This window comes from Chanodichthys erythropterus, chromosome 4, assembly GCF_024489055.1.
Source record: "Chanodichthys erythropterus isolate Z2021 chromosome 4, ASM2448905v1, whole genome shotgun sequence".
NCBI lineage: Eukaryota > Metazoa > Chordata > Actinopteri > Cypriniformes > Xenocyprididae > Chanodichthys > Chanodichthys erythropterus.
In genome coordinates, this window is record NC_090224.1 from 32,758,673 (window position 1) to 32,771,833 (window position 13,161).

A 13,161-nucleotide genomic window follows, 5' to 3' on the forward strand; every position below is an offset into this window, starting at 1 on the left:
CATTAAATAGTAACAAAGTCTCCCTCCTCAACTTCACCTGACACTCTGTCGTCTGCAAACTGACACGCTGGAGACGATCCAGGGATGAAAGTTACACTAATGAGCTCAATCGTTCGGTTTACTTTGGCGCTTACCCCAGAACGCTAGCTTAGCTTTCAGGGCAGCATCAAACCACCAACAACCGCCCTACTAATGCCGCTCGGCTCTTCTTCCCTCACGTGCACCTGTCTGTTTGCAGGTGATAGAGTCTCTATCAGTGTAGTTTTTTGACATTTTATGACAAGTACTGAGCAAGATGACTATGGTAAAATGGTGTATTCCAAGTATATGAACAGTAATGAGCTCTTCAGTCAGAGTAAAAACAAAACAGGTTATTGTGAGGTAAGTTCTGTCATTACAACTCTCTGAGTGTTTGGCATGGTAATGGATATGGCTATGTTTCCATCCAAAGTCCATCAATTTAACTTGTCAAAAATAGGATAATATAGCATACATGAATTATCTGTAGCAGATCTATACAGGTGGAGCTGGGGAAGGTGGAGGGTTTCTAAAAGGGTTTCTATATATTTTTGTGGAAACAGCATAACTTCTTTTAGCTTAAACCCTTGAGCAGAGTTTTGGACACATATCCTATTGTACAACTAATTTTTGTATGACTTTTCACAGTCCCACACAGCTAGTATGGAGTAACATGCCCCAGTCATACACAACAGCTCTACTCTGAGTCGATTTACCTGTGGGAGGCCTGAACAGCTAAAGGCAAGTGTTATTCCACCACAATAAAAGTTACACAATCAAATGAATCATGGTTTTCACATGTAGGCTTGTTGGTGCAAAGCCCCGGGAGGAACAGACTGAGACCTTCAAATGAAGAATAGGTTGACTTGATAATGATTTGCCCTCTTTGTTGATAGAGGAGGATACGAAGATTCCCCCACAACAATAATAGAACTGGCTCCATGTTGTAGTCACACGTATCATGTTTCTTTTGCACCTGCGTCAGCTTGAATGCAACAGTCTCTCTTTCTCTCTCTCTCTCTCTCTCTCTCTCACACCATCTGTCTCGCCTCACAGACAGAGACAGTCAAGACGGTCAAAGTCAGTGGCTGTACAATCTGTCCCTCCTCTGTTTCTGCTACGTCAGGGATGGAGTCTTATGACATCACTGTGCACACATGCCTGAGGTACTGAGAACAACCTAGACAGACACACACAATTGAGTGCTCAATACGACATGTAAATGAACTGTCTTTTTCTGGTTCTGGAAATGTCTTTTTGTCCATTTAGACTATACTACACTAGGCCTACTATATATTACCATTGCTTACTGTTTCTACAGGTTGCATCATTTTGCCAGTAGGCAGTGACAGTCTTTTTCTGAGAGAATCATTAAATCATTCATTCAACTGATTCATTCCAAAATGCTGATTCATTTAGAAATGAAACGTTTCACTATCAGGTGTCGACCTGAAGCGGCGTTGCACAGACTGAACAATGTATGACATCAAAATACTGCGAGAGCGATTCAAAAGCATACGAGGCCGTCTGCTCTCTAATCTCTGTCGCGGTACTTTGATGTCATACACAAGGGGTGTCCAAATTCGGTCCTGGAGGGCCACTGTCCTGCAGAGTTTAGCTCCAACCCCAATTGAACACACCTGAACCAGCTATTCAAGGTCTAATTAGGCATACAGGAAATGTGGTAAGTTGGAGCTAAACTCTGCAGGACAGTGGCCCTCCAGGACCGAGTTTGGACACCGATCAGTCTGTGCAGCGCCGCTGTAGTGAGAAATCATGGCTGCGTCTGAAAACTGGAAAATGCTGCCTTCCGAGGACACATTTCAAGGTAAGAAGGCATCAAGGCACGTCCGAATCCAATGTTAGCTTCACTTCCTCTCTCATGAGATACCTTCCTCAGATCGATTTTTGAAGGAAGCATAAATGTATCCTTAGCTGCCTTTGATATCCCACAATCCTGTGCTTTCCATTCTGTGACAGTTGAGCTAGAAAAATAAAGATGGCGTCCGAAAGTTGCGTTTGCTGCTCAGTTTGTGTATAAATGGTCGATTTTGATCAACATGTTTCAATTTTGATATCATTTCTATCGAGAAATTACTACTGTAGTAATTAAATATTTGTTTAGTTCTCACCAAAGCTTGCGCTATATTGCTGTAGATCATTAAACTGTTACACCGCCTCAGAAGTCTGTCCGAAATCATATTATATTAGGTATGTTTTTTGCTTCCAAATCTGTTTCCAGTTTGTTTTATTATGCAATAGGCATTCATTTTATATTTCAAGCATGATATTTTTGCACTTAATGTAATAAACATCATACAATAGTGAAATAGGTTATAATTAGTCAAGACATCACGATAACAACTTTTGATTAGGCATTACTGCCCGGGTCCTAAAGGAGACCCGAACCAGGCTAAGAAGACCAGCTAAAACAAGCCTGACCAGCTTAGGCTGGTTTTAGCTGGTCTTCCAGCCTGGTCATAGCTGGTTTTAGAGGGGGTTTGGTTAGCTGTGAGACTGGGAGACTGGGAGACCAGCTTAAACCAGCTGAACACCAGCTAACCTAGGCTGGGAGACCAGCTAAAACCAGCTACTTCCAGTTTAAACCAGCTAAGACCAGCCAACCAGCTTAGGCTGGATTTAGCAGGATTTTTCAGCAGGGTAATTCGTTTAGAACCGAAACACCATTGTGAGTTTGTTTGGAATGATTTGCATTGACCGAGCAAAAACAGACAACTAAAATTGGCAACAATATGTAAGCTACTCAATTTGAAATGTATGTTTATTGAATTAAATGTTGCATAAAAGAAATAAATAGCACAGTCTCAATCACAATTTTCTTCCTAGATTTGGCCGTATCAACACAAGGTCAGTATTTGTCCGACATTACAACAGTTGCACAGCACTCTTTCTCGTGTGATGTTTCTTATAGGGACAGCTCACCAAATATGAAAATTCATTCATTATTTACTCACTGTGGTGTTCAAAAGCCATATGATGCCCTTTCTTTTTCGCAACACATGGAGAAATAAAATGTTCTGCTCACGCTTGACCACAATGGGAATGTTGACCTTCTTCAAACTTTAAAAAGGTCCTTTTTAAAGCTTTAACAAGGTGACCATTTATTGCCATTATGTGCACAAGCACGAGTGGGACATTCAATCTTTAACTTAAATCGAACTTCATTATAGGCTAGCCTTGTCTGAATGTTATGTGTGTTTTTGTGTTATATGAGGATGTAATGTAAGTTTAGAACTAACAAAATGATTCTACTGCCACAGGCTACAATACCATATAGGCCTGTTGTTTTAAAACTAATATTTATTTATGTTTGTTAATAATTGTTTGTTTGTTTATTTCTCGAAAAGAGCCTGTCCACCTGTGTGCTCTCTGGGCGCATGGACTCTGTGTTGAACGCTTTTTAGAGAGAGGCTATACGCGGGTATTTTTCTCCTGTGTAAATGAGCGGGACACAGACATTGTGTCAGACTCTCCCTCTCTTTCTCTCTCTCACACTGACTCACTCACTCACTCGCTCGCTCACAGCTGCAGAGAGAAGCAGCGCAACACACACCGTACAGCAGCACACGCAGCGCGATGGTGCGCGTCTCTCAACTTAACAACGTTTCAACACGGAATCAAACTTGTGGACTTGTGAGAAAAGTCCGTTCATCAAGACTGTCAAGTGTTTAACCTTGATATACGCAAAATGGAAAACAAACTATTTCCAGGATCCTAACACAACACCGCGACGAACAAGCTCATGGTGATATCCACAGGAAGGACTAAAGACGCGCCACGCACGGTCACCTTCGCTATTGAGGAGACTTGCGAGAGGATCCCAAGTACAGCATCTGCTCCGTAACAACGACACGTTCCTACCAGCAGTTACGACCGAACCGGATCCCGCTGATCAATGAAGAATGCGCGAGCGCACGCACAGTCGATGAAGCCGGCGGCGGGATCATGCGTGTTCTGCCCGAGCCGAGCGCGCAGTCACTGCGGCTGGTATTTCTTTTCGTCTTCGTCATGGATGTAGCGCCTTCCCCGGCTCTAACCGCCGGCTGCCCGGACCGCTGCGTGTGCGACGACCAGCTGGTGGTCCAGTGCGCCTGGCAACAGTTAAGCGACTTCCCCGTGGATCTCCCGCTGGCCACCCGGCAGCTAATCATCTCCAATAATCGGATCGGCGAGTTGCCGGCGCTGCAGCTCAACTACCTGTCGGACCTGGTGTACCTGGACTGCAGCAACAACTCGTTGACGGAGATCTCCGAGTCCACCTTTGGAAACCTGCGCAAGCTCGCCTACCTGGATCTGTCTTTCAACAGCCTGGCGCAAATCGAGGACCGGACGTTTGGCCCGCTGGCCAGCCTGGTGATGTTGAGGATGACTGATAACCCGGGGCTGTCGGAGATTCACCCGGACGCGTTCGCGGAGAACGCGGCGCTGCAGGTGCTGGACGTGAGCCGCAACAACCTGACGGCGCTCAACATCAGCTCGTTGATCGCGCTGCCGGCGCTGCGCTCTCTGGGGCTCAGCGGGAACCCCTGGAGATGCGACTGCGACACGGAGGACCTGTGCCTCTGGATCCAAATTGAGGGCTTCAAGTTCCAAGGTGAGATGCGCTTCTTTAACTGCACTGAAAACTTTCTAAGTTCAATATGCGTTTAAAAAACGGGGAGCTGTGGTTGCCAGAACTTAAAACTGAGGACGTTACAGTGATTTGGGGAACTGTAGGATAAATGTTATTAAGTGATAGGCTGTAATGTTATAATACCAACCTATTTGCGATATTAAAATCTTTTTGTAACTGTGAAATGTATTAATAATAGCACACGTTGTTTAATAGAAGTCACATAGCAAAAATGTGATCAAAATGGCTCCAGCAAATGAATTACAACAATGACAGCACAGACGTGATAGGAATTCTGTGAATTCTTCCACATAAATTACAAAGTGATACCTACTTTTTACTTGGTAAAAAACTCTTTGAATGCTTATTGCCAATTTAGGTTATATGGTGATTTAGGCCTAAATATATTTACAATATTTTACAATACATTGACATTTTGTCTTTTGAAATATAATATTTAATATAATATTTTGTACTGTAATATGGTAAGTACATTACATTCAATTATTCTTGTTTTTATTCATTTATTTTACATTTAAAATTATTTAATTTAATTTCCTTTATGTATACACTAAAAATGCTGGGTTAAAAACAACCCAAGTTGGGTTGAAAATGGACAACTTTTGGGTCGCAGCCAGCGGTTGGGTTAAATGTTTGCCCAATGTCCTGGGTAGATTTATTGTAGTTTTTATTTGTTTAAAAATTGCTGTATTGCTTGCTTCAAATGAACCCAAAGTATGTTGGAAATTACCATTTATTAAAATGTTTAATAACTTAACATTTATTAATATGTTTAATGAATAATAATTAGATGACAAACATTTAATAAATTGCTTATTATGATGAATGTCATTGATGAATAAGGTTTTTAAAAGTGTAAAAAAAAAACATAATGGAGACATAAATAATTTTGAAGATTTATTTAGTGTTAACAATGAGATTTTGTGGTTTTTGTAATCAATTAACACTGCTTTTGACATTTTTTACAAGATGGACAAAATTTGTAACCAAAAAAGTCGGTTTAACCAAAATTTCGGTTTTACCGAATGACACTTTTGGTTATACTGAATAATGATACTATCAAATAATGCTGACAGGCTGATATCTAGCTCAAAATGACAATCAAACATTTTTTATTTAGTATAAGTTTTTAAAATATTACAACATTTTTCATTTTTTATAGCGGTTTCGGGACATGTGTATGAGCAAGTGAAAATATTAATTTTTCGAATAGTTAAGAGAGAGTTAGTTACTTTGCTTCATGACCATGTGGCCCTGTGCAGGTGTCTGAATGATGTCACATCATGTCACATGATATTGACTGCATGACTTGATCCAGAATGGTCCCTTTATACTGGTTACTCCAGATGACATAAATGAAATTAATTTTTCCGGACATTCTTTCTCATAACAAAGCAACGACTTCTACACATAATTTTAATACCATTTTGCACTATGTTAATATATGATGTTATAAAATCATGTCAGAATAAAAAATATATACGTTTATTACATTTTAAGATATTTTAATCACAAATTAAAGGTGCTAAAGAAGATGTTTAGTTTTATACATTTTTGCAATATTACTTAAAACTGTCTTTACTAACTGATAAAAGACTATTTATGAGGTGCACTGAAAGGAATAATATTAATATACATCATCTGTGCACGAGGTAGGGCCTTAAAAACATCAGCCAATCGTTTACACGATCATCGCATAAAAGATTGGCCCTCTGGCTTGTTAATCACTGCCGTGACGTTCCTTGTGAGAGACGAGCGCGGCTGCGCGCTCCAGTAACTTTCCACACTCCACAAGCGCTGCATGCAATGTTTTTGTCAGGAGACAGGAGTAACAACTGCAGATTATGAGTTACCTGCGGTGAGTCCGACATAATGAATCCAAAAAACACGACACAGCGAATGCCGGTGGTAAACACTTGTGTTCCAATGCGAGTGTTTACGAGTTTTGGGAGGCTTTCTTTCGAAGGAGGGGGGTTGTTCTTACGCATGCGCTCATTTCAAAAACTCAATAACAGTCTTTGGTTTCTCAGTCGACGAAAAGATCCTCTTTAGCACCTTTAATTGGCTGTATTGGCCTTTGGACGGTTAAACCGAATTACCTTTTGACACTTCATTTGTTTTGAGTGTGAAATTGCAAATTAGTGATTCATTGTTTAATAATTAAGTGACTTAATAAAAAGTTACGTACAGTACGCATAATACAAGCACATTGGAACAGGTTATGATCATGTCTTTCAGTTTTTAACCGCAGCTGCATTATTGCCTTTCCTCCAGGCATCATAATTAAATGTAATGAAAGTGCTAATTATTAATTAGTCATTTAGTTGATGCTTTTATACAAAGTGTCCTAGTACACATATTATGCAGTCTCCCTGGGGTAATTTGGAGTTAAGTGTCTCGATAAAGGGCACAGTGTGTCACCACTAACAGGCAAGGAAATAACCATATTTTCAAGACTGGTTGTGGACCAAATGTAATAATTTAAGATTCAATAATTTCAGATTAGTTAAGCACTAATCTACAGCCCCGACTTCTGGGGTTTGACCAACAACCAGCCTAAATTTTCAGCCACTGGAGTACATTTCTGCTGAATGTGAAAGCTCAGTGTTAAATACTAGAAATGTCAGTAAAATATCATTATATAAAAGAATGTAAAAGGTTTGAGGTGATTTCAATTCACTCCAGCCCAACAAATGACCTTACTGTGAAGGAGAGAGAGGAAGGGAATAAAAGGCCAGCTAATTATCTCCACCATTAGACCTCAAGAGTGAGAAGGTCTTTATCAGTCTTATCACTCCAGTTTGCGTTATCGAGTTATTCAGGCTGTTAATTTGATCTGAAGGCTCCGTCTCAGTGAATAGAGGGCAGGACACAGACCCTGTGAACACTGCGGCTTCAGAGGGCAGGCTGGCTCTATTTACAACATCACCGCAAAAGAACGATATGTTTGGTGGGAAAAACAAGATATCATTGTGTAACTGCATGTCGTTTGCTCATTTTAGAGGGGTTTTGGGTACTTGTCAGCTGTTTAGGTTGGGAGACCAGCTGGTCGACCAGCTAGACTAAATTAAACAAGTTAAAGCCAGTTTAGTCTTAGGGCAAATGTACTTAAATGTTAATCTCCACACAAATGTGACATTTCAAGCATAATGCTCATAGTTATTTTAGTCAAGCAGCTGTAATTGAACTTCAGATGTGTCTGCTTGACATGACCCATTTCACTGTATGTAGATATCATTCATGCTGAAGTCTTGTGTGTATGTATGCAATTTGTTTTCAAAGGTTATTTTCTGTTTTGCTGGCAAAGTTTGAAACCAGTTGATTGAGAAGTGAGCATGTGGAGCTTCGCTGTTGTCTGAAATGCATTAGGACAGATTACCATTTACACTACAAACAGGTTTTGGATTCACTTTTTACCTCTGAATGTGGTTTTGGATCCCATTTACAACTTTATTTAGCGATGATTGTATGTTCAAACTGCTTATAACTCTAATCAGGTTTTCAGATCTGGAATTTAGGACTCAATCTCCAAAATGTCACTTTGAAAGTGATGAATCTGTCAATATCTGGAAGATTGCCATAGTAATAATTTCAGCATGCCAAGAAACTTTAATATTTAATGTTCAGTGTCCAAAACCATTAACTCATTCACTATTCACTACATAGTGAAAGTCATACAGTTCACTATAGACGAGGAAAGAGTGAGTGAAACTATGTGAACTCGGATATGACTTCCAATTTGATCGTTCAGACTCCAAACAAATCTGATTATAATCAGATTAATACAGAGCCCCGCACATGACATGCAAGAAAAAAAATTAAATTGTGCGCACAATTTACTATTTTGTTCCCTAGATTTACTAATTTGTTCCCTCAATTTACAAAATCGTGCGCACGATTTACTAAAACGTGCGTGCGATTTACTATTTCGTTAATATAAATATAAATCGAGGGAACGAATTAGTAAATCGTGCGCACGATTTAGTAAATTGAGGGAACGAATTAGTAAATCGTGCACACGATTTAGTAAATTGAGGGAACGAATTAGTAAATCATGCGCACAATTTAGCATACTATTTTTTTCCTGCATGTCATGTCCGGGGCTCCGTAGATTAAAACATTGGTTCTCAGACAATATTCAAAGGCCCTCATGTCTAAGGTGATATGTACCTCTACTTCTCTTGTAATTAAAAGTCAGACAATGTTAACAATACAGCTTTATTTTTTATTTTAAATACTAAAAATATAGTATTATATTTTTAGTATTATCTTCATATTAGTTGTCACGATACTAGAATTTCCGAATTCGATACGATACCTTGAAAAATACTGATATTCGATACCATTTTCAATACCATGGGGAAAGGTCAGTGTAACAGTAGTATTAAGGTAAGAAATACTACAGAAATTAAAATAATCAAGTGTAAAATAACTAGTTTATGAAGATAGTTTTCATTGTAAAAATTAAATACAGATAAAAGATTACAATTAAAGTTGCAAAAGTTATTCAGTCAAGAGCAGCGAGTGATTTTCTCTTTGTATTTTGTTCTTTGATTAACATGACAGACAGCAGCAGGAATATTAGGCTGCTGTCACTTTAAGAGCTTATGCATGCATTCAATATACTGTTACACAACATGCCTTTTCTCTCAAGTATTAACATTACAAAACTGACTGTATTTACATGAATAATTAGCAAGATGGGCATTTTGACATAATTTTGTATGTATTTGACCGTTTAAGCGCAATAAGCTATGAAAAAGAAGTCAATTTGGTACTCGCAAGCTGTTTGAGAGATGTCTTTATGACAGCGCCACTTACTGTATATAGATCAGTGGTGCATGTGCTTTCGGTGTGAGCGAGAAACCTGTGCGAATTACTAAAATGATGTGCAATACAAGAACTATTCAACTGAAGCGAATGAGACGAGTGAGTGAGAGGAGGCGTGTGTGTGTCGATTTGCTGTTGAAGAGAAGAGAGCGCGAGAACATGCAGCTAGTATTGGTGTATTGATACTGAAGAAAATTGAGTATTGGAACCGTTTCAGATATTACATTATCGAAACATATTGAAGTATCAACATTTTTGTCTAAAGGTCATTGCACACTGAGTCCGAAATTCGCATGCGAAACTTTCGCACGTTAAAAAATAAATTCGACCTCACGTTATGTCAATCACGTTTGCACACTGCCTCCGAAACGTTCGTCCATCAAAAAAAATATTCAGATTCAGGTTCGATTTTATGCGTTTTTCGCATCCGTGGCACGCATTTTGAAAGACGTTTTGACAATTCAGAGCCACCGTACGCGAACGCAAAAATCCAGAATGCCATCTGACAAGTTGATCCACGTCGTCTACAGCACAAAACAGCAGCAATGAATGACAAACAACATGAGGAATACAAAGAGACCGAATATAAAGACAGATTGTGCCAGTAGTAAAGCATCAAAAAGAGCCACTGACATCCTGAAGTAAACTTTGAATCACTCGGGATAATCCCGCAGCTCCTTGATGAGGCGGAACTCTCCTTTCTCTCTATGCAGTCTCGGGATTGGATAGACCCAATATTTCCTCTTTCTTTTTCTCTTTTTAAGAAGAGAGGAGACAACTAATCGTGCTCACTGCTTGAAGACTTCATTTTGTATTGTTTTGCGATTTTTTTCGCAACGCATTCATTAATACGCATCGGACTCAGTGTGCAAGGTCTCTGTGCGTGACAAATTTTTAGGATTGCGAATACGAAAAAACGCATGCGAAAATTTCGGACTCAGTGTGCAAAGGCCTTTACACTACTTCATATAACTACTAAATGTAAATATTTTTTATTGGGGGGCCTCTGGAAGTTTGCTGAGTGGCAATTTTTAATATTTGTTGTGCGTTTTTTCAGACACAAATGGATTCGAATTGGGTGTGCTAAAAAAAAAATCTGATTTTGAGGGCTGTCTGAACAAAGCCTTTTATTTTGCAGAGCAATTTTGTTCTTGGTGTTTTATCAGCTGTTATACCATAATGAAGCTGTTAAAGATAGAACATAGAAAGTATAGAAAGAATAACAATGCACGCAATCTGCCCAATCCATCTTTCTAGAAATAAGTCAATGCAGTCTCAGAACTTAATTGAGAAAATGGAGTTTTTCCAGGCGTTGAGATTGAACATAAGCCCTGGCCTCTCTGTTATCGGGGAACAAAACCCCAAGAATGCGAAAGCCTCATTTCGTTCAGTCTATTCAAAGATGTGCTCTCTGTTTGCACATTGTCTCTCTCCTGATTAGACTCTCTGACGTTTTGGTGTTGCCGTGTCCGTCCACTGAGAGCAGATGGCTAATTATGTCTTTTTTTAAAGTGGATATGAGAATTCTCGTCCCATTATATAATCCTGTCCGAGTGCTCTGGCTGCACCAGCTTACAAGAGCACTCATGCCTCTCTCTTAATCACCAAATATTACCAGTTTCAGATGAGCATATTAAACGGATAGTCCAAGCCCCCCCCCCCTCCAGAAAAAAAAAGAACATTCTGTTGTAATTTATTGACCCTCGTGTTATTCCAACTTTCTATGACTTTCACTTTTCTGTGAAGCATGAACAGAGCCATTTGAAGAATGGGAGCTTTTCAGCTTAAACAGGACACATCATAAAAGTATCATAAAAGTAATCTATATGATTTGTGGGCTATAAGGCTGTGTCCTAAAACTTAGGCAGCTGACTTGTTGCCTCACTACTTTATCAGGCAATGACTTTGCCAGCGTTTGCGCATGAAGGCCTCTCACAAAACTGATTTCGGACAGAATTCTGAGACAGTGTAACGGTTTAATGATCTACAGCAAACTAGAGCGAGCTTTGGTGATAACTATGCTAATATTTAATTCAATAGTAATTTTGCGCTAGAAATGACATCAAAAGTGGAAAATATTGCTCAAAAACTTACATTTACACAAATAATTCTTGAATTAAACTCATTGTCTCAGTGATCTGCACAACAGTTAAAGCGTTAGTTCACCCAAAAATGAAAATTCTGTCATCATTTACTCACCCTCATGTTGTTTCAAAACAACCTTAAGACTTTTGTTCATCTTTGAAACACAAATGAAGATCTTTTTAATGAAATCTGAGAGCTTTCTGTCCCTCCATTAACAGTCTATGCAACTACCACAAAAAGTTCATAAAGAGATTGTAAAACTAATCCATATGAATTGAATGGTTTAGTCCAAATTTTCTGAGGAGACACAGTCGCTTTATATGATAAACAGATTGAATTGATTCTAGAATATTTGGAATAAAGCACAGAAACTTGTGGGCCATTTTTATGATGGAAGCTTTAGTTGACATTCATTGTAGTTGTTTTGAACAACATAAAGGTAAGTAGCTTTTCCAAACCGGTATGACTTCCAGTGCACAATTTTCATTTATGTTGAACTATTCTTCTAATGCACTCTCTAATGTCTACTTGTAACTAAAAATGGATAAAAGAATGCCAAAGTATGTAATAATACTCTTTTGTGTGTGTGTGATAGTGTGTATGGAGTCTATTAAGTGTGTGTTTGGTGCAGATCGAGTGACCACTCTGTGTGATTCACACCACTTTAGCATCTGTGAGTCATTTCGTGTTTCTGCCTCCCTCTTTCTCTCTCACACTGAAATATTCTCAAACAGGCCAGCAAAATGTTTCTATTTAAAACAATGTCTTAGTCCGGTGCTGTGTGCTAATCACAATTCTCAGCACATGGTTCCTTAAGAAGAGAAATGGCCAAAACCAATATTGTAGAATTGATGTCAACCTGCTATAAATGCAGGATGAAATCCTGATCCATCACTATCCTCCTTCAGCTTTGGACATTATTGATCTTCAAAGATCTCCTCTGCAGTTCATGTGTATAGAAAGACATTTAAAGCTATTTCTTTGGTTTCATATACACAGAAACCATCACTTACGGCTTGTGCTGTCCTAAACAAACCCTTGAAATGATTTTATGAATGTAATTACCTTACCTTCCTCTGTTGACATATTTACTATTGAAACAAAAGGACATTTTAAAGGGCTTGTCCTTTTTGTTAAATAACCAATAGCTTTTAGTTTGTCACAGCCCAGCAAAACTGATTTGCTAGTCCAGTTAGCCACTATAACTACATCATCTGGAGACAAAATTATCTTTCTCTATTAATTGTCAAAAATTAGGCTGATTAAATGAAATATAAGCAAGAAACTTATTGCTAATATTTCATTATCGTACAGTAGATATCAGTGCCAATTGTACACTTGTCTGCTGTTTTTCATATCACTATGGAAGCCCATTTGTGCCCTGAGTAAAAAAAAAAAAAAAGTTATTTTTGACTTTATTTTTTAAAGTGTAGCTTATTTTCTTTTATTATTTGACTTTGTGACTATATTTTGCAATTTAATTTCATATATCACAAATACAGTTTCATTTCTCACAATTGACTTTTTATCTCACAATCGCAAGTTTGATTTTTGTTATTTGCGACTTTTTATAT

General features: G+C 38.6%; 1 protein-coding gene across 1 annotated transcript in view; it reads left to right on the top strand.

The window, feature by feature from the left end:
* The first annotated feature begins 3,582 nt into the window (after window positions 1-3,582).
* The window catches only part of LOC137019371 (leucine-rich repeat-containing protein 52), a 42,200-nt gene continuing 32,621 nt past the window's right edge, over window positions 3,583-13,161 (top strand). Inside the window, exon 1 of the mRNA XM_067384765.1 lies at window positions 3,583-4,633. Coding sequence (XP_067240866.1) covers window positions 3,985-4,633 — 649 coding nt within the window. The 5' untranslated portion in view covers window positions 3,583-3,984. The remainder of the gene's footprint in view (window positions 4,634-13,161) is intronic.